General features: G+C 35.7%; 1 protein-coding gene across 2 annotated transcripts in view; it reads right to left on the bottom strand.

Moving 5' to 3' along the window:
- Positions 1 to 2503: 2503 nt before the first annotated feature.
- pik3r1 (phosphoinositide-3-kinase, regulatory subunit 1 (alpha)) overlaps positions 2504 to 22682 on the bottom strand; it is a 75763-nt gene continuing 55584 nt past the window's right edge. The window contains exons 1-10 of one of the 2 annotated variants that reach the window (XM_072595879.1): positions 17515 to 17888; positions 14058 to 14160; positions 12707 to 12805; positions 12421 to 12601; positions 11983 to 12108; positions 11698 to 11840; positions 8298 to 8474; positions 7634 to 7708; positions 7376 to 7546; positions 2504 to 6311 (exon numbers count right to left, since the gene is read on the bottom strand). In XM_072595879.1, coding sequence (XP_072451980.1) covers positions 6122 to 6311; positions 7376 to 7546; positions 7634 to 7708; positions 8298 to 8474; positions 11698 to 11840; positions 11983 to 12108; positions 12421 to 12601; positions 12707 to 12805; positions 14058 to 14160; positions 17515 to 17620 — 1371 coding nt within the window. In that variant the 5' untranslated portion in view covers positions 17621 to 17888 and the 3' untranslated portion in view covers positions 2504 to 6121. Of the gene's footprint in view, positions 6312 to 7375; positions 7547 to 7633; positions 7709 to 8297; positions 8475 to 11697; positions 11841 to 11982; positions 12109 to 12420; positions 12602 to 12706; positions 12806 to 14057; positions 14161 to 17514; positions 17889 to 22682 lie in introns of those variants that run through there. The other variant, XM_072595869.1, reaches the window with a different exon arrangement.

The following is a 22682-nucleotide window of genomic DNA, read 5'->3' as shown; positions in this document are numbered from 1 at the left end:
CTACCTAAATGGAATCAATTTAGGTAAAGGGGCGGTACAGAGAGATCTGGGTGTTCTTGTACACCAGTCAATGAAGGCAAGTATGTAGGTACAGCAGGTAGTGAATGCGGCTAATAGCATGCTGGCCTTCATAAGAGGGATTGAGTATAGAAGCAAAGAGGTTCTTCTGCAGCTGTACAGGGCCCTGGTGAGACCACACCTGGAGTACTGTATGCAGTTCTGGTCTCCAAATTTGAGGAAAGACATTCTGGCTATTGAGGGAGTGCAGCGTAGGTTCATGAGGTCAATTCCTGGAATGGCAGGATTACCTTACACTGAAAGACTGGAGCGACTGGGCTTGTATTCCAGAGTTTAGAAGACTGAGAGGGGAGATGATTAATAATCTTGTGTCTCAAAACCAAAGGACACAGCTTAAAATTACAGGGTAGACCATTTAGGACAGAGATAGAGAAACTTCTTCACCCAGAGAGTAGTGGCTACATAGAATGCTCTGCCCCAGAGGGCAGTGGAGGCCCAGTCTCTGGATTCATTTAAGAAAGAGTTGGATAGAGCTCTCAAGGATAGTGGAATCAAGGGTATAGAGATAAGGCAGGAACAGCATACTGATTAAGGATGATCAGCCATGATCATATTGAATGGTGGTGCAGGCTTGAAGGGCAGAATGGCCTACTACTGCACCTATTGTCTATTGTCTATCCCTGGTTCAACCAGTTTAGGGATATAGGACCAGCAGCAAGTAAATCTGAAAATGTGGTTCCTCAATAAACCTAAAAGACTCCAGGTATGGTAAGTGGCAGAAGCAGAATGTTAGATATGTGATCCCACAGCCAACAGATCAGATCAAAGCTCTGAAGTCCTATCATACTCAGCCCTAAGAATCAATAGCCAATTAACAATAACAGGAGGTCTCTCCAATAATATTGCCATTCTCAAATGGTGGCAAAATGACCTAAGTGGATAATCCGTTTTGGCATAAAACAATGGTTTGTGAGATGGCAGGAATTAGTGACTCCATGGGTCAAGTGACAACTGATTGTACTAAAGCCAATAAAAGGACTATGATGATATCTGGACTATAGTAATAAAAACCTATGCTCCTGAATTAGCAGTGCTGTTCACTATTCCAGTACAGATGTAATGTTGACATTTAGGCAGAAAGTGGAAAAGTGCAGTTTAGTCAATTATTTCTGTCAGCCCACTTTCAATCAAAGTAGTTGCATGTATCACCTACAATGCTACCAAGTGGCATTTGCTCATCAATGGCTGCAGAGTGCCCAGTTTTAATTCTGCCAGGACCATTTGGCTACTGCTTGGAAAACACCACCAAATGAGCTAATTTCACATCAACTAAAACCTAAAAAAGTGTCCTGTGTAAATGAAGGAAAGGGAAAATCATGAGAAAATTTGCCTGCTACCAGTTATACTTCACACAATGGAAGATGGCTGTGACTGAAGATGACCAATCATCTCTTCAAAGACTTTTGGAAGAGTTCATCAGGCCGTACCATCTTCTGTTGCTTCTATGATCTTCTCCACCAAAAGTCAAAGAAATGTCAAGTGAGAATGTTTGTGATCAATTCAAATGCTCTCCAGCAAGTCTAGCCTCATCCCCTTGACAAGCAATGCTATTACCAGTACGGAATTGCCCCCATAAAAGCAGGGCCACTCCTGACTTGAAATTTAACTGGACCAGCCAAGTAGATACTACAACTGCAACAGCACATCCGATTACTCAGATGATAAATCTCCAAAGACTGTGCATATAATATGAAAAGCAATAATGGGCCCTATGGAATATTCTCCTCTTACACAGATTAATACACCTCTTTCACCATCACATCCACCTTCCATTAGCAGAAAATTATGACTGCAGTGTATACTATGCAAACGATGCAATATAGTAGCTTAACAAGGCTTCAGCTTTCAAACTTACAACCTATAGGGACTTGAAAGCCTTGGATGATACACACCAGAATTTGCACACCTGCAAGATCCCCTCCAAGTTACACACGATTCGGACTAGAAATCTTTCCCTAGCCAAAATTTTGCAATTCCCTTACAGTACAGAATACCTTTACTGCAAGAGGTGTAAATGTGTATAAGATGGTGGTTCAATGTCACCTCAAATTATAATGAAGGATAACCAATTAGTGCTGGCTTTATCTGCAAAACCTACATCCCATGAACAAATTTAAAAAAGGAAACAAGATAAAAATCTAACTTAGATTCAAACAGTAGGCTTTTTTTTAAAAAAGAAAAAAAGGACTATTATCCCCAACATTATCACAGAGTGTTTGTATATGCACAATTACCAAGGCCTTTTGCATCCAGCAGAATCTAGGTGTCAGTATCTATAGCAACTATATACTTGCTCATTCATAGCTGATTAAAATAACAGCAAGAATTATGCACCAGTTACATGAAAGCTGCTAGGATCTGCTGCTAGTTGTGTTAGAAATCCAAATTTCTTATCTAATTTTTCCCCCTCAGTTCCACACACACATTTTTGTTTCCAAAAAAACAATTTTATTCCTTATGATAGTCAAATACATTGATTATAGCAACTTGAAAAGAGACAATTATATCAAACCTAGAGCTCAAGCATAGTTTTAAGATGTTGTACATGACAATAATGGTGCTGCCTTCCCAGACAAGCTACATCATGTCCTTCTAGCCTTTCAACATTTTAAAAAATAAGCAATAGGCTTTTTAAACAAAGCAATCTTAACTACTTTACAAACATTATTCAACTAATGAAGTTTTGAATTTCTAAGGATTGAAAAATAGCAGCAATTGGACAGCAGCTGCTGTCTCATGGTGATGAATCATACAATTTGAATAACTTTATCCATGAATTCGCAGAGGAGGGCTAAGTTGTTTAAGTTGGATCTGGTATATTTTGGAAAGTAACTAATCAAACAGAAGACTGAATTAGAATACTGTCTAATAATGAGAACCAACAATTTTAACTGATAAACCTTTTCCCTTACGTGAACTTTGCCCAACCAGCACTCAAAATACAGTAACGAGTGAATGTCATGCTTAGCAACCTGTAGGAGAAATATTTGGTATAGGGTGATGGACTCTTAAAACACCCAACATCAACACAAATTCTGCAACTACATTTATTAATTCAAGAAAAGAAATGGCTCAAGAATAATTACAAGATTAATATCCTTTCAGATCGGTCTTGTTAAGATATGCATCTCCATGTGAAAACCCATATCAATAGTTTACAAGGAACTTCCACAGAAATGCAACACTGAAAAATGGCACACAATGCATTTTTTTTTAAAAAAAGCACAACAGCAGTAGTACCATTAAATCAAAGAAGCAGTACACACAAAAGGAGCAAAGCTTCTTCAAAAACACAGCTACAGCAAAATACAGAGAACATACACGGCAGACACAGAAACAAATGAATTTTCATACAGAAGAAAAACTGTGCACATAACCAGTTCAACATCCAAACACTTAACAGTTGAATTAAATTTATAAAGCTCATGGTACCTTTGGAAGAGCTAAATAAAAAGCATGCTAGTGGAATCATAATTATCCTGCTGCAACTGCTTGCATAGAGGTTGTTTCACACCACCAAATGCAAAGCATTCTGAAGTGAGAAGAGTATGCTGAAAGTGCAGTAGAGTTCGTGGTGCACATAACAGTAACATGAATTATCTGAAACACTAGCTCATTTTCCATTGGAAGTCTAATCATTTACACTTAATAGCTTTGCAATAATCACATACTTAGGTAAACAACACTATTTCTCCTAGCATGCTGACAAAGGGTGAAATGGTGTTTTTGCAGAAAGTTTATGCGTTACACTTGCAAACAGAATCAAAAATATGCATACATGTAAGCAAATCCTCTTTCATTTACTAAGTCATCTTAGACCAGCATTAGCACAAATGTTTGATCCACAGAACAATTAAACATTAAATTTTACTTGATTGTCTTTTAGCAGGATTAGATTCACATTCTAAGACAACTCAAGTTGCATAGTTATGGAGGCCCACGTTAAAGTTGTGATGTGCAGAGTTCCTTAGTTATACTTTATGGTAAAGTACTTCATTTTAGCCTCATGAAGGATTAGCTACAAAGTGTTTGTTTATGAAACCAATTACCATTTTCTTGTGATCATTAACTGATTCTACTCCCACCCCACTCAATGTTCCTGTTTAATGTACCAATTCTCTCGATCTCATTCAGTGGAGCGGCAGCAAGGTTACTGTGACCTAATTTCATAACTGCAGCTATATGGTCCAAGTGTGCTTGTAAGTGGCAAATAACTTATTGGTATTTGAAATTTTCAATGCAAAGGTGAAGGAAGATGAGGTACACTCTAGCTCCTCAGACTTGAATAGCAAAACTTACAAGTAGTAGCTGAGTTACAGCATTGACAATTTATGATTGTTTAATTCGGACGGGTTGCACTTCACCTAATCTGTGCTATTGAGCCACATTATGCAGCTGAATATTTAGCAGTCTGTGGGGGGTATTTTGACTCTTTTTCTGAAGTCTCAAAATGTGCACCTACTTACAAAATACGTAAGCTTTTGCGTTGTGTGAAACAATTATATTAATGAAACAAGCTCCAAGATAAAGAATTTTAACATCAACTGTCATTTTCCACCAGCATGGACACCAGAAGTTCTGTTGCAGGGTTACGATTACATCCTTTACAAACCATGATTTTCTTGCTTCCATAATTGAGGTACTAAATAAAGGGCTAAGGCCCATCAGTACAGGACAACAGCAAAGTTGAAAATAAAGAAGATTAGAAAACAGCATTAGGTGATCAGTTTGGGTTTCAAAAGCCTGAAAACTGTAGGGAGGATTAAATCTGAGGAAGATTAATAGCTCCAGTTTTCAATCTGCTGCAAGGTAACATTTTTAATGTATGTAATGCTAACTCCTGGCCTGGCAATAGAAGTTTAACATCTTTTTAAAAGATTTTCCTTAGTGTTTCCTGCGTACATTGTTATAAAAAAGGTTGCACTGACTAAAAAGAAACATGGCTTAAAATTACTTTGAAATAGTTGAAAAATCATTGCCATTTAATGAAGAATCTCTGAAACAATTTTGAATTTTTAAAAAAATTCTTGGCTCATTACAGCCAAATATGCTACTCCAGTCGCATTAATAAAGATTCAAAATGCATTAGTTTCTGCTCCCTCCTCTCCCAACTTTAGAAGTTGCATTCACAAACAGCTTTGTGTTTTAAAAACACTTAACAGAAGATTTATAACAACTGACAACACTTATAGGCAACAAAACAAAGCTTATATTGTGGGTATGTTTTTCTTTGAAAATATACAATGTGATATGCAATATGCAGCCCTGCATAGCAATATCTGGAAAAACACATCAGCTTCAAAATAGGAAAACAATGCAAAATCTGGTATGTTGGGCTGATACCATTTTACTTGATCCGACTCTTCCAGAGTGTCAGAATCTGTACATATTACATACTATGATTTTACGTACTGTGTGCCACTTTTTATTGAAGTCTTTTTCTTCAGGTTTTACAGTTTTATAATGCAGGCTTAAATGCCTAAAGTCTACAAATCTGGCACTTTGTTACGATGATCCAATTCCTTCACCGACCAAACAAAGCATTCCCTTCCTCATCTTAATTCTGGTAGATTTCCAAAGTGCCAGTTTGCTCTACGTATTTTAGTCCTCATTTATTTCTCAAACCAGTCATTCCTTTTTGATACACTTCCTCAGTTCAGATCAAAAGAAACATCTCCAATGGATACAATTAACATATCAATGTTCTTTCTTCAGTCTTTTTCTATCCCTGGTTTTGCAGTATCCGACATTCCAGCTGGTAAATCTTGAAGAATGTAAACAAGCACCAATAAAAATAGGCCCCAACATCCCCAACACGGAGATAGTTTTGCCACTCTCAATTAACTTGTGCTTTCTTAAAAAGCACTTCAGGAATTTACATTCACAGCTCCATGTGTTTGCTTCTCCCAGTTAAATCTGTGGAAAGCTCAAGTTCACTTAGCACACTGTCTTCGGAATAGGAGTCAAACTGAATCTGAGCAAAGTAGTATGAGCCTTTTCAATGACCTCAAGTCTAGCAACCAAAAACGAAAGTGTTTAGCTCTCATCTTCTCTGGTTAGCGTATACTGGATAGGCTAGTGTGACATTGAGAGAGTCATTATGCTGTACAAGCGATGTGTGCTGATAATGTAACACCAGTTCTCTAAGTGAGTTATACAAATTGTACGGCTCAGCAAATCCATATCCTGTGGGGGTTTTGTTTATGACACAATGTTTTACATCACCGTCAACCCTACAAAAGAAAGCAAGCAACACCATTAACAATGAATGGCCACAGAAATATTAACAATCAAATGGAGTTCTTTTATAAAGACAAGATATAAATATTTCCAATTTTAAAAAATCAATATACTTCTTAGCTTAGGGTGCATTGCAGGCTATTATACAGTATTTTATGTTTATATAGTGGTGCACCACTATATATAGTGGTATACCAAAAGTATACTCTAACAAGGGAAATTGGGATATTGCTATAAGAAAGGGTGCCACCTCAGACTAAACAATTAACCATAGATTAAATAGGTGGCTTGAAAGTCAATCCGTGATCACATAAAAGAAACCATTACATTGAGGTATTGGTAGAAAGTTGGTAGAGGAAAAGTCAGGCACTGGATTTTTAAAAGAATAAAAACAAGGTATGGGGCTAATAATGATGGTCAAAACTTGTCACGGGGAATCTAGTCAAATTGTTAGTTAAAAATTGCCATCTTAGATCGGTTGTTAGCATTCTATTCCCCATCAACAGCACGTTCTAAACCAATGACTTCTATCACCCTAGACAGTCAACAGCAGCAGATACACTGGACCACCATTACCTGCAAGTTCCAATCAAAAGGCCCAGATAAATCACTGTTCCTTCTTTGTGGAAGAGTCAATCCTGGAAATAATTATCTAACAATATGGTGGGTGCACCTATACACCAAAAAGAATTGCAGTGGTTGAAGGAGGCAGTTCACCATCTTCAAAGAGTCATGGATGGGCATTAACTGCTGACTCAGCCCACATCCATGAATTTAAAAAAAGTTGTGGTTTCAAGCCACACCCCAGGACATAACACTCTGGACTCTCAGCGAAGGTTGTTGTTACAAGTGAAGTCCCTCAGATAGATGAAGCTTCAATTTAGCATTAACATTTAAATCATGATTTTTAAAAATTGTAATCTTGCTATGAACAAAGAATTCTACAAAAAAAAGGAGACATTTTGTTACAGATTACATTGAATGTTAATTTGCTTTATACATGCAAAGATTTTGCTTTACAATTTCTAGCATATCTGTAAAGGATAAATATACATACACGACTGAGCAAGCGTAACAGCCTGGTTTGCTGCTCTCCCTGACTAGGAATGTTCCATCACGTTTTCCTCTCAGTAAGCTCTCTGCCCGAGTCCTGTTGATATTTCCTACATTCCATGTTCGTTCATCATGATGGGGTAGATCTTCATCATCATCTACCATAGAGTATTGGCTAAAAGAAATAAAAATTGTTTTCAATAATAAAAACAAAAATATATAGAAACGTGTACACTCGTTTAGAAATTAGTTGCTCACTTACTCTTCAGCATTCTCATTCTTAATTCCAAGCCATTCATTGATCTTCTTTTGCCGAACACCCTTCTGCGTCAACCACCTTCAAAAAGAAAATTTAAAAAAGATATTACTGGGAGTGTAATTGAACTTAAGTGCACTTTCTGGGACATGGAAGACTGTTCTGAATTACCACTAACTGTATAGGGTCATGTTTCTTTACCCAAAGTAGTTATGACTATACATGTCTCCATCACTACATTCAAAAACACAAATCTATGCATTGACAAGTAGCACCTAGAATTATCTTGTTTACTGGTACAGGTGAAGCACAGAATGCAATAGCGGTAGATTTAATTTCCAAACTAAGTGATACAGTTGAGCCATGAAGTTAAAAACTGATGCTAAGACTTTATTCTAAGCATAAAGAACAAGAATCAGGTAAAAAACTTATTTGAAACGCTATCACAATCCTGTTTTTGATCATAAATATTGACTTTAAAAAAAAGAGTTAAAAACAAAAACACTGCAAATGCTTTAGTTCAGAAATAAAAACCAAAAAGATTTCTTGAAATACTTAGCATTGGAAAGAAGCAGAAGCAGAATTAATATTTACGTTTCTCCTTCCAGAAATATTGCCTGACCAAAACATTTCTGGTGTTAAATGCTCTTTAAATAAGAACTTTGCTTACGAAAGGTATTGGTCTCTTGTCTTTCTTAATTGAATCAGGTCAGGTTTAATGCTGTTCATTCTTTTGTCAGTTTCTCGATAAACAGCTGCTTGTTTCTTCAATTCTTCTTCTAATCTTCGCTTGCTGTCAACAATCTCGCTGATGCGGGACTTCAGTTTTTCATAATTTACCATAATTCTGGAGAGAAGTCAAACATTAGCAATAACGAAGTTGAAAACAAATGGCGATATTTTGATACTAAACTGTAAAAAGAGATAATATACAACCTTAACCATAAAAAGACCATCCCTCATGATACGTTCTAAAGTCCATTCCACTAAAAATGAGCAAACTAACGATAGAGATATGAGAATTAAAAAACACTAAATCCAAACAAACAAAAAAGCATGCACAAAGTCTATAATCAGGAAGAGAACCTAACCAGAGAATATAAAAATATTATAGAAAAACAAATAGAAAACAAAAAAAAATGAAATGAAATGAAAGCACTAAAACATGAAAGAACTGGGGTACACAAGAACAAAAAGATGACTGGAATAAAGGAGGATGACAACAGTAAAAGGAATATTACAATGGTGAAGATAGAATGAGAGAGATATTAGAAAAATATTCCACATGTGAGGACTGTTTCAGTGGCTAATCAAAAATCTAAAAGTGGTGACTGGGGAGTATCCATGTACAAAAATCCAGTTGGAAAAGGAAGTCTGGCACAAAAATATAAACTTTTATCTTCAAACGAAGTTAGAGTTATTCCAGAAAATTAATAGACCAGTTAGCTTTTTAGCAGTGGTCAGAACGACACCAGAGTATTCAGATAACATAAGATAATAAAAAGTAGTCAATAAAGATTTCTGCAAGGGTAGTGTTTAACAAACCTTGTTTAATTCTAAAAAGGTCAGAGGAAGGAAAAGACAGATGACAGGAGTACATTGCACCTGCTGCAAAACATCAACATTCAGAAGTTTTTGATGTTACTGGGTCAAAATCCTGGAATTGTCTCCCTAAAAGCATTGTGGACCAACCTATAGCACATGGTCTGCAGTGGTTCAAGGCGGCAACTCAGCACCTCATCAAGGGTGAGTAGGCACGGGCAGAAAATGCTAGCCAGTCTGCAACACCCACATGATTATATAAAATAAATGACACTTGTAATCAATATTCATGAATAAGTTAGCAGAACAAGTTTGAGGCTGAAAGGCAGAAGTTAAGGAAAGTTTGAGACTGGCAGAAAAATGGAAGGTATATGACCCACAAGGATTGATGTTAGTACATTAGCTGTGTGTACTGTAAAAGATGAGATTTAAATTTAAACTATCAAATGTTTGTGGTGGCGGTGGTGTTGGGGGCAAGCAAATAGTCAGTTACTAATGCCGAAGACAGCAGCAAAATACAGGATGCCAAATAATAATGGTTTGATTAATGGTTGGCTAAGTCAAAAATAACGCTCCATGTAGTGAAGTATGAAGTAATTTCTTTTCATTGACAGAATAAGGAATTCACTTAATCCTTGGAAAGTCTGGAAGCTAAATGAAATATGGGCATACAGACACATGAATCAAAAGTAGCCACCATACAAACTGATAACCCACAGTGTGCACAGTAAATACAGCATACAGATACCCATTCAATGCTAGAGTAACAACATTCAAAAGCTGTATGTAACATTAAATTTATATAGAACCTAATATGTACAGTTCTTGTTTCCATGCTACAGAAAACATAATGAAGCACTGCAGAAGAGCAGAAAAGGAATTTAAAAAGTGTGCTAACAGAATTTAAAACTATAAATAAATGTGGTACTGGTTGGGGGTGGTCTCTTCTCTGGAAGAGAAACTTTGGAAAAAATGAAGTGATTCAATAGGGTGATTGTGGAGAAACATTTTCTAATCGTGGGCAAGTCTGGAACAAGGGATACAAAATCACAAGTGTTACACTGCTGAAGGAGGCCTTTCAGCCCACGATGTCAGCACCAGCTTGTTAAATGAGCATCATTACCTGGAGACAATATGCCATTTTCCTTCCTGTGCCCTTGAAAATTGTTTTTGACAAAATAAATTATCCACTACCCTCCGAAATCCTTAAATCAAACCTGCCTCCACCACATGTCCAGGTACTGCATCCCATAATCCAACTACTCGATTGAAAAAGGAATTCTTGCCATATTTGCTCTACCTAGCCCGATCACTATTTTGAAGACCACTATCAGAGGTCTTCATCATATTCTCTCCAAGGAGAACAGTCCCAACTTCTTTGATCTATCTTCATATCTGAAGTTCCATTTCTTGCAAACAGCTTCTGCACACTACTGTGTTCATATCCTTCCTAAAATGTAGCACCCAGAACTGTACACAATGCTCCTATTGTGGTCTAACAAGTGCCTTACACACTGATAAAATACACAGATAAGATAGGTTTCAAGGGAACAAAGCAAAAAAATGTTTCTGCACAGAATGGTGAAAATGCAAAACTTGCTGCTAATGAGTTATTCAAGGAGAGGTTTGATGCATACATGAGAGAGAGTTGTATGGAGAAGAATAGAAAATAGTAATGAGATGGAGGAGGCTTGAATTGAATATAAATTCTGGATAGATAGATCAGGTGAATCCAAGTTGTTTGCTCTGATGCTTTAGATTCCATGTGATTGATACAGAATATTACAAACCTACGAAAGAAAACTTGCATTTATATAACTTTTCAATACCACTTCATACATCCAAGTGCCTTACAAATACTTTAAGTGTAGTCACTGTTATAGGAAACAGCACAGAAACCAGCCAATTGCAAACCAGTTCATCCTGGCCTTTACATAAGGCTTCTCCAAAACTTCATCTAAGTTCACCACGGGGAGGGGGTGGTTTAATGAAAATGCTACTGGACTAGTATTCCCGAGTCCAGACCAAAGGTCAGCAAATGATGGAATTTAAATTCCATTAATCAAACTGGAATTAAAACCTGCTCTTTGTAATGGGCATCACAAAAGCTTCATCGACTGTTGTAAATACTTATCGGGAAGGAAATCTGCTATCCTTACCAGGTCTGGCTTGCATACAACTCCAGACCAACAGTAATGTGGTCAACTCAGAAATGCCCTCTGAATTGATTGAACAAGCTACTCAAGGATTTCAAAACTCCCTTCAGTATATCCTCCTACATCATGTAGGTATTCACTGACCCTTAAATTCATCAATACAATGTATCATGGAGTGATGGTGGCAACGATTTCCATGTTCTCACTATTCTCTAGTTAAAGTTTCTTCTGAACCCTCTATTTAACTTCCTAAAAAAAAACTAAATTAAATACCAAATGAAACAAAAAAAATTACCATTTCTGGAAACTAGACCGTGATGAACTTTTTTAAAAATCTAAACCAAGAAGATTAAACTAAGACAAAATGCAAACCTCTGAATCTCTTTTTCATTTCCTTCTCGTCTGAATTTTTCAATATACTCCTTGCTGTACCTTTCCTGCGTTTGACACTGTTCCTCAAATATTTTGATTGTTTCATTAAATGCTTCAATAGCTGTCCTTTTCATTTGAATTTCCTAAATTGAAAAAATAAATTAGTTTGTACAAAATGCAATATTTATCAGAAGTGCAAAATATTTGATGCACTACAGAATTCACTCCAATAAAAATATCAATTTTTAATGGAAGCAACTTAGCCATTGGCAAAAAAAAACTCACTTGAGATGTTCTTGTACATTCTTCATAAAGTCTGTCGTACTCTCTACTTTTTTCCTGGTACTGAGTGTGATACTCATGCAATTTTTTGCCTACTGCATCAATGTTGTCCTCTTTCACTACCTGATCCTGAAGAAAATGGAAGATGACATGATACAAAACTACAAATACTATGCAATATTTAAAATATGGTTGCTCCTGAAGACCATCTCAAGTAGTATTAAAATGTGTAGATTTCAACATTAAATACGTAAAGTACAAGGAAACATACAATAAATATAGCACAGCAGGCTTTGTTTTAACAATTTAAAAGAATAGGATATCCTTCAAAGTATGATAAAGTTCAGAAATTGGACTTAACTATACACAAGACCAACAGGTATATTTTGCTTCAATACAATACAGTCTTTCAACATTCAGATCAAAAAGGTCATATCATACCTGCTGGAACTTAGAGACTGGGTACAATAACTTAACATCTAGTTTAGGGTTGTACTGTGCCAACGATTCATGACGATAGTGATTTATAAGCTCCACCACGGAATTGAATGTCAGTGGGTCAGAAAAGCCATATTTGCCATCTCGATGAAAAATTTTGATTAACTTATTGTTGCCTCCTTTCCTGCAAAAGTGAAATTTCACAGGTTCAGGTGATATGTTGCAAGTTAATATCTATAAAGATGTTTCAAAGAATGAATATTTGATAATGAATGTTCAGAAAATTTACCTCAGGGTAAGAGTATAGTCACCATGCATTTTTGTTGAAGCGTCACGGACTAAAAAGGTACCATCAGCGGTGTCTCGCAGTTTTTCATTGACTTCCTCTCTGTGGGGTTTGGCAAAACGGTGGGTTGGAGGGAGGAGTTAGCAGTGATGGTTGCGGGGGAAAGACAGACAAAAGAAAGTTGCTCAATTAGACCATTCTGCAAAACTTTTAATTCTGCATGAATTCTAGCAAGATCATCACTTTCTTTTGAATTCTGATGATATTTTGCAAATCCATAATGAAGTACTGAGATTTAGTTTAGACACAGGACATTGGCCCAAATTTCACATCAAATGGAAATGATCCACAGCTAAGTTATATAGCCAATTGCATCTGGAAAGATATGTCTACGAATTTAGTTAGCAGGAACAATTAGTTTAGAAGTATTTACAAAGTCCTACTAGAGAAAGTACTGGCAAATGCAAAGTTGTCACTTTGAGAATTAGCTTTATTTCTACTGTAGATCATCCTTCGTTTAGGAAAAGGAAATTTATATTCCAAACAAATTTTTATACACTATAGATAACGTGTACAGTTTAGAAACAGATTATTCAGCCAACCTAGCTTGTATTGACACAGTGTGAATGAAACTGTCTCCAATCTTTCCTCATCTAAAATCAAATCACAACCCTCCACCATTTCCATCTCCCTCAACCGCTAGTCTACCCTCCCATTAAAATGCATCACAACTACTTCTTTCAATCATATCCTGTGGCAGAGTGTTCCACATTCATATTATCCTTTAAGGAAATTTCTTCTGAATTCCCTATTAGATTTTCTGGTGACCCTATTATTGATGGTGTTGAGTAATGCTTTTCCCAATATGAGTAATATTCTCTCTAAATCTACTTGCGTCAACACCTTTTGAAATTTTAAAAATGTCTGTTGGGTCACCCTTGGAACTTTTTTCTTCTAAGGGAAAAAGAGACTCAGCCTAGAAATTCTTTCCTGATACGTATGCTCATGAAACCAATCCAGTTCGGTTTTAACCTGAATTGACAGTCATGAAAGAAACCTTTTCATCAAAATGTAATCTTGACTTCTGAACACCTCTTTGAATTAAGTAATGTTCTTCTGTTCTATCCTTGTTGACAACCACAAAAACTCACTATTCAAATAATTAAAAATTTCTGGTTTGCTGCTATCCAGCTTTAAGTAATCTTCTGCCTTGCAACCCTCTGCTACTTATGTTTGGAACATACAAATACAAATAACGAGGTATTTCCCTGAGCAGCTGTCTGAGATGAACTAATATGCTCAGTTTTATTCCGATTTGGGAGTACAGAGAATATCATCAAAGCTATAGGCTTACCTCGAAATGTCTCCCCAGTACCATTCAGCATCCTGCAGAGACATATTGCTGTTTATCCCGTTATTAGTTACAGGTGTGGGTTTTGGTGGCTTTGGGGGTAAAGCTGCGTAATTAAAAGTAAAGAACAATTACATAAAATTCCCAACTTAACAAATCCGCTCTGCAATGCTATAATATGGCATGTACAAAATATTTGAGTAAAGCATTAAATAGAAGGGGAAACAAAAGCATTTCATCATTTTCCAATGAGCCAAAAACTCCACAGTTTAAATTTGAAGCAAATAATGTGGATGCTAGAAATTGGAAACAACCAAAATGCGAGAGAAACTCAGCACAAATACTGCCAGACTTACTGAGAGGGACAGAGTTAAATGTTTCAAGTCCAATATTACTCACGTTTAAAGCCCATTAGGTCATGAAGTCATACTGGACTTCAAAATGTGAACTTTGTTTCTTTCTGCACAGATGCTGCCAGACCCAAGTTTCTCCAGTATTTGTGTTTGCAACATCACATATTGCTTTAAAATAATCAAATTGCAGAGCAAAATGTACTAATTAAAGTTGTGGTTGTTCTGTTTAAAATCAGATTCTGTTCAACTTCACTTTACTGAAGCATATTACATTTGTAAATCAACCTGCTTTGGTGTGTTATGACATACCTCCATCCCCTGGACTTTCTCATCCAGAGATAGAGACACTGCCACTGCATCTCAATATCATTAATGAAACATTTCACACCAACAGATAACATATCTTAGCAGCAGTCCAGAAAACTAGTTTCTGAAATTAGTAGGTTGACCAAAATAATAAGTGCACTAGTACAGGATATTCTTGCTGTAAGGATTCAATTGCAAAGAAATGCATCTTCACACAATATGGAGAATACTCCATCTATAATGAGGTCAACTTTACTCCTTCCTTTCATTCAGTTCTGAAGAGTGTTCCAAGATTTTGGAAAGCAAAAGGGGCAACGATAAGAATAAACCAAAGAAAAACCTTCAATTTCTGACAAATTGGAGTCAAATAGCACAGAAACAGACCCTCGGTCCAATCAGTCCCTGCTGTCCATGCATCCATTCCACACATGAACCATGCGGTATGTAAAAACATTGTCCCTCATGTCCTTTTTAAATATTGTCGCTCTCACCTTAAAAATATGGCCCGTTGTTTTGAACTCATGCACCCTAGAGAAAAGACCTTATCTATGGCCCTTATGGTTTTTATAAATCTCTAAAGGTCACCCCTCAACATCTGATGCTAGTGAAAATAGTCCCAGCCTACCCAGCCTCTCCTTGTAGCTCAAACCCTTCAGTTCCAGCAACATCCTGGTAAATCTTTTCTAAATACTCTCCAATTTAGTAATATTATTTCTATAGCTAGATGACCAGAATGATACAGTACTTCAGAAGAGGCCTCACCAACTACTTGCACAACCTCAACTTGACATCCCAACTTCAATACAAAAAGGTTTGAGAAATGAAGACACGCAAGCTATTTGCCTTCTTCCTCACCCTGTCTACAAGTGATGCAAATTTCAAAAAGAATTATGCTCCTGAATACCTAGGTCTTCGTTCTACAACACTACCCAGGGCCTTACCATTACAAGTCCTGTCCTTGTTTGTTTTACCAAAATGCAATACCTTGCATTTATCCAAATTAAACTCTGCCATTTCTCAGCCCACTGATCCAACTGATCAAGATCTCTTTGTAATCTTAGATACCCTTCTTCACGGTCATCTATACCACCAATTTTGGGTCATTTGCAAACTTACTAACTATGCTTAAGTTCACATTCAAACCATTTACATTAAAATATTTTAAAAATATGACACTAAGACTGAAAATCAATACTACACAAGAGAATTGGAATCCATGCACTACTGACTTTATACTGAAATAATCTGGGTGATTTTCCAGGTGACGAAGTACAATACTGATATATTACTAAAATAAAATTTTAGGTGATACACAAACTACATCAAATCGTGAGCATCTCACATGATTTTAAAATTAAATGCAGAAGCACATTTTAACGTAACCACTAGCTGGTATTAGATGATCAGCAGGAAATTATGTAGATAAGAATTGTTAATTAGACATTCAGTTTACTGCTGCAATCAATTCACATTTGACAGATAAATTAAAATCTGAAATTTAAGCATGACCTCAACCTTTTCAAACAAACAAACAAACAAACAAACAAACATTCTCCATCCTCAAAAAAAAACTACTTCACATTTCAAATATATGGATATAGTTTACAAAAAGCTGCTTCAAAATACTTCCCAACAACTAAAGTAATGAAAGGGTTAAGGCACTGTACTGAAACCTTGCTTAAAAAGGTTTTTAAATGAACCATACAGAAACAGATTCTGCAGCCAATAAAAACAATACTGCATGATTTTTTTCAGCTTCAGTGGATATTAAACCTTCAAAAGATTAGTCATTAATATAGTCACAACACTCAGCATAGCCTAGCTCTTTATATGATTTTAGATGAACCTTAAAATATGGTGACTAGGACATCTCTCACTAACCACAATACCTTTTAAAAAATTATTTCAACAAATACTATTGCGCTTTCACAAAGAAAAATGACAAGTTTTCATAAATCAACTACTTATTCGTCTCAATTTTGTGATTAAAATGGTAGATAAGTACTTAGCATTTAGCAAGAATGTTAACAGCTAGCTATTTTATAATTTATATTTCAATACAAATAAAACTAAAAGCAGAAAGAACAGCCACATGTTTAAATCTTAAGTGATGTATCATTTCATTAATTTAGTTCCAGAAATGTACAGATATAGTTCTTAAACAATCTTGATCAAGTAACTTTCCTCTTAAAATCCTGTTCTTCTACAGATAACTATAATTTTGTAACACAAGTAAACAAATATATACTGCTCTAGCAATTAATTTAATTTTGAACTTGTCAATAAAATAGTATGGTGCTACAACTAATAAAAAGTAGTTAATGAAGCCGATAGGACTGTTGACCCATTACAAAAAATATCTATTTTTGATGAATGCATAATTTTTACATTGCGCATTCTTGAAACTGAAGTGGCATAGTTATTTACCTTCCTGAGTACCAGCCACAAATTACTAACCCTATAGCAAGATAAAAATGACAAATATTTCACTAGAATTTTAGGCTCTCTGTTTTGACACGGATTGCTTTCATTATTCATCCTTGTCAAATATGCTAAATGCAGTCCTATCTTCTGTTAAATGGAATTACAAGCACGATGTAAGTACCCCCTTCAGCACTAAAGTTAACATACCTAATATAACAGGAGGGAAAATACTCATCAGCAGCAACAAATATGCTTTGTCTAGACTGAAAATTTAAACATTTGACATCCAGAAATCACAAACAACTTCACTATTGTCACAGATTGTGCACAAATACCTACATTAAACCAGTGCTGTTTTGGTTTTACTGTAGAATTACCTGGTGGATCCATCTCTATGTAAAACATCAAATCTGTGGCACAGGGAATTTCTGTTCTATGATAATCTAATTCTAGTTCTTCCATATTCCAAACTGTCTTGTACATTAAGATTCGAACATTGCTGATCAGGGTCAATCATAAGAAGAAATGCAGTCTTTTTACAATGATGTCTTGGAATTCATTTTAAAACCTATGAAGGGCTGCACTGTAACCTCTTACATCATACACTACAGCCAATCCAAATCAAGATAATGTCACCAGACCACTCCTGCTCATTTCCTATATCTAGTGACTTTCAGTATTAATAAGTATCAACTCCCAAATTCAGTAAATGAAAATAATTTTACAATAAAATTAGTTAACAGACTAAAATCCTACAAAGTTAGCACTAATAATTTTCTATTTTCTATCTAATGCTTCCAGCTTGGTACATCCCACTTTGGCAACCTGACAAGAGCTTAACTGCAGCACGTAGGCTCCTCAATGCATCTGGCAGTACACACAGCTAGTCCATTCTAAGAAGTTTTAAGCTTTTAAAAAAATTGCATCTTTTCAAAATATATGTGAACCTTAAGTGGCCAATGAGAACAAAATACAGCATGGTTAAAACATACCCATGAATTGTTAAAACAAAAGAAGATAGATAAATTCCAGTTATACTAAGATTTAAATAAAAAGTGTTCTAAAATATACATCCTTAATACTGAAAGCTGACATTGTGGCATATTGGTACAAATGAAACAGGAATCTGAATGAAACAACACCCACCTGGAAGATTAAGGCTGAGCTACTGGCAGGAATTCGCATTTGCCCTAAACACTGGAAAGCCCAGTACCAAATGCTTTCCTGTATGCAGCATTTTAATAGAGTTATTCTAAAAGCTGTGTTGTGTGGGTTGAAACAGTGTTCTTAGAATTATAAATTTTACAAGATTTTAAGTGATCAAAATGAATGTGAAGATTAAATAAGATGCCTTCATTTAACTCATGTCAGAAGGTGGATCAGATTTAAATGCAATATCACTATTTTACACCTAAATCACTACACCATCAGCCCATTATTAAGAACTCTAATGCAAAATCCAAGCATAACCAACCATACACATCCATGAGAAGTTTTGTATAGCAATTAACAATAATTCAAAAGGCCTTTACAAATGATCAATTCTAAATCATTTTTCAAATTTAAAAAAATTCAGTCACTATCATCCATCTGTTCTCATCAGTAAACAGAACACTACTTATACCAGTGTGCACTCTCATCACACAAGCAACAGCAGTTCAAGAAAATGGCTTAGCACTACTTTAAGGGCAGTAAGAAATGCCTTTGCCAGCAACACCCACATCTCTGAGCAAATAAGAGCATTTGGAGGAAAATCCCAACGGGAGCAAGAGACGGCAATCCACTGCTGTTTGCACAATATTCAAAACTGAAACATGTTTTCCACCAACCTTGTAACTGAAGCACTTGAATTCTTCTGCAAGTTTTCATACAAACAGTAGAACGAAAACATTTTATTTAAAAGTTTGAATTTAAAAAGAGCTGAACTCTAAACTGAACTGTACTGTAATCAGCTAATGTGGAAAAAGGTGTGATAAAGTACTCCGTGCAAAAAGTCTATTTTTCACTTCTATTGCTAAAAAAAGTTTAAAAATAAAGAAGACTGGAGTTCTGCAACTAGGGGAGTAAAGCTTTAATCCCTTGAGGGCTTTACCAAAAAAAACTAAACCCTGGATGCATACACTTGTACAATCAGGTTAATGCTCAACTCAAACCAGTCTAGCTTGCTGCGACACCATATGTTAAGCTAGCATAGACAGAAGTAACAGACAGGTGATTTTCCACTGCCACTGCATGGTCTGGCTAAATGCCAGATATGTACTAAACTAGGCACTGGGAACAAGGTTTGGGGTGGGGTGGGGGAAAACAAGAGAGTGACAGAAGAATCAAGATCCTATCCTAGCTATAAGTCATACTTAATTCTGGAAGAGCAATTTTAAACCAGATTCTTAAACACTAAATATGCATAGACAAGCTTACATATTGTACTATACAATGTGAGTTTTCTACTTCATTATGTATTTTGACAATTTACTGTATTAAATCAAATCAGTTTCCTTGCATTAACTATACAGCTCTGAACTACTTTATTTAACTGTAAAGGCAATACTTTTTGCCTTCTGCAAATGGTTTCAAGTTTTTAAAAGCTGCAGAAGTATCATACTATCAGCAGTAAAAACATCAGACTCTGCATCTGAACATCAGGTTCTTGTGATCGGCTAGTCAAGAAATGAATACAATTTTAACAAGTGAACCCTTTGCAGTAGTGTACAGATATCTTTGTAGAGCACAAAGTTAATAATTAAAAAGTGAACCCAAGTTCTGTACTTGCAGCACATCAATGGTCTGAATTCAACTAATGATAAAAATCTTTTTAAACATTAACCCAGGCAAGTTCAAATATTTGCTGGGTTAGGGATTTCTCTCTTTAGCAGGGCAAAACAGATGAGGAGGACTAGAAGGAAGAGCATGAGAAAGCAGCTGATTAGAAATTTAGGTAACTTTCATTAATAAAAAAACAACTTCTTGTTAACAGGGAACTAATACCAGAGACCTTAGGGCTTGTTTAAGAGGACCTATAAGTGTTCATAAATGGTCACTGCGTTTGACTATTATTTTATGGAAAGCAAACCACTTCAGACTGCCAAGTGTAGGAAGCAGCAAAGTTGGTTCAGCAAAAAATAGAATCAAAGCTTTCCTCGAGTTGCTTCCCTCCACTAGCAATCCAACTCAGAATCCGACTATAGCTATTGCTTCAGGTCAGACTACAGGTGCAGAACAAAGACGACACTGCACTACTTTAGACTGCTCATATTTCAATCCTCCGTGTATTTCAATAATAAAAATGACCACATAGGCAAAATACACACAGACTAAAATATAGTTGAATCAAGAAATTAAAACAAAACCAAAAATTTTAAAAACTTGTTACACACAAGTACGTACTTTAAAAAAATTGCAGTTTACAATAGAAAACTTCATAATCCATTTTAAAGACCAGAAACAAATATTCTGATCATTTTATTCCCAACCAATAGGAGTTTCAACTTCAGGGGCTCAAAAAGTTCAACTAGAACTCAATCTGCATTAGGTTGGAGGATTAAATTTGAATTTCAGGCCAGCTGACAGTAAACTCAGCTTTAGCAAAATTAAAAAAAAAGTATTTTTAAAAATTTAATCTAGTCTACTAGAAATTGCCATAAAAAAATTGTAAACTCAATCAATATGCACCTTTTTAAATTTTGCTGAATTAATGAATATTCAAAGTATTAACATATTAATAAGTATGACCTTTAATTCCACACACACCTTAGCTAAAATTTTTTTAATTTTGAAAAATATTACAGCTTTTCACAATAATGGACATCAATTCAGTCTCTCAAACTCTGGTTTATTGTGGGAAGTTCGTGACTTCAAAAGGTTATACAAAACTTAATTCATTTATTTAGGAAAATAATGTGTACTGATTATTCCAGTTATCTGTAATTTAAGTTTAAGAATGAATTCAATTGGGCTTATTTGCCTCAGAAAAATCAAAAAATGCTGAAGTGACAGACTTGACCATTTAAAGGGAAGTGGCAAATTTTATTACAAATTTAAAAAACTCAAAGCTAAACTTCTTTCCCTTGTGTCAAAGAGTAGCTTTAATGATGTATAACTGAAATTAATGAAGTCTCAATACAAGATCAAGGAAAGCAGTTGAAGGAACGGAAGTAAAATCCAAAATAATGAATTAAATGAGCCTAACTGAGAAGATCACGTCCAATGGGCTAAGTTCAAACTTCAGCTATACACTTCTGAAATTTGCTAAAAAGGAAATTTAAGTGTTTCAATGTGATAACTTAGAAATGCTTCACCCCAAAAATGGAGATTATGCCCAAGACAGTCAAAATTAAAACTATTTTCTTCCTTCTGCAGAGCACCAACTTCCTTATTAGATATGACGCTGTGGGGAATCTTTAACAAGTGGCCAAAATTACCAGCTCTCATGGCAAATACCAGAATGCTTTTCAGTCTTGCATAACAACTGGAGTCTGCCCCTTCCTCAACATGTTTCAAAGACATACCTCTGACAGGAAATCAGAGTGTAGCAATCAGAAACAGGCACTCTGGCAAACCTTTCCTCTCCTAAATTGGAGTGGTGTAGGGAGTTGCTACCTCAACTGAAATCAGTTAACTCAGTACAGACCATATCTAAAACTTCATGGACATTCTTGGTTCATACAACTCCGGTAACAATCCAACCTTAGAGCCATGTAGAAACTGTAAAGACATTGTAACCTGTTCAATTATTTTGCTTTGAATGATACAGGAGCTGCTGTGCAGTTTGCTACAACACAAGGGTTCCTAATCGTTTCCCTATCATAAATGCAACTACATTTGATTGTAAAAATTTCACGGAATGGAAATGGAAAAAAATGGAATGTAGCTAACAGAAATTAGCATCTTCAGCAGTGAAGAAGAAAATTAAGAATGCAAAACAAGACTGCATATGCGCATTAAAGTCTGCTTTAATATTCAGAGCCCTCTTCAGGATAAATATAAAATTTCATGTAAAGTAAAACAAGGTTCAAACTTAAAGTGCATCCAAACAGGTTACTTGACCAGCATATTCCCAGTTTCATTTTAGGTTTGTAGCACCCACATTTTATAGCTTTTGTTCTAGTAGTCCATAAAAGTTAGTTTAAAGCTAAAGTTCTAGGCCACTGTTTAACATTTGTTTTACATTCCTGCTGAATATCCCAACCATTTCTATAACTCAGTTGAAGGTACTATGTTAACCATTATTTTTATTTTCTTCTTCCTTCCTATAGATTTTTGTAGAATGTTTTATAAATATACTAAACCGGAAGCAAGAAATACACATAATTGCAGTCATGTTGGTTCTCAAAAAATTGAAATTCATACACGCTTTAAAATAGGTTCTAGCAGTTATCATGCCCAGGCTGTGCACACATCAGGAAGCTATATATGACTTGTTCCATTTATGATGGTTTTCTACATCATGTTACTATGCTAACAAAAAAGAAAGATTTGAGCAAAGCCTCAACAGTTAAGACCCTGCTCACTGGAGTTAAGAATGAGAGGTGATGGTGCTGGTGTTGGA

Source organism: Chiloscyllium punctatum, chromosome 2, assembly GCF_047496795.1.
Source record: "Chiloscyllium punctatum isolate Juve2018m chromosome 2, sChiPun1.3, whole genome shotgun sequence".
NCBI classification, from domain to species: domain Eukaryota; kingdom Metazoa; phylum Chordata; class Chondrichthyes; order Orectolobiformes; family Hemiscylliidae; genus Chiloscyllium; species Chiloscyllium punctatum.
Note: the sequence above shows the minus strand (reverse complement) of the source record. Positions and strands in the feature narration are given on the sequence as shown.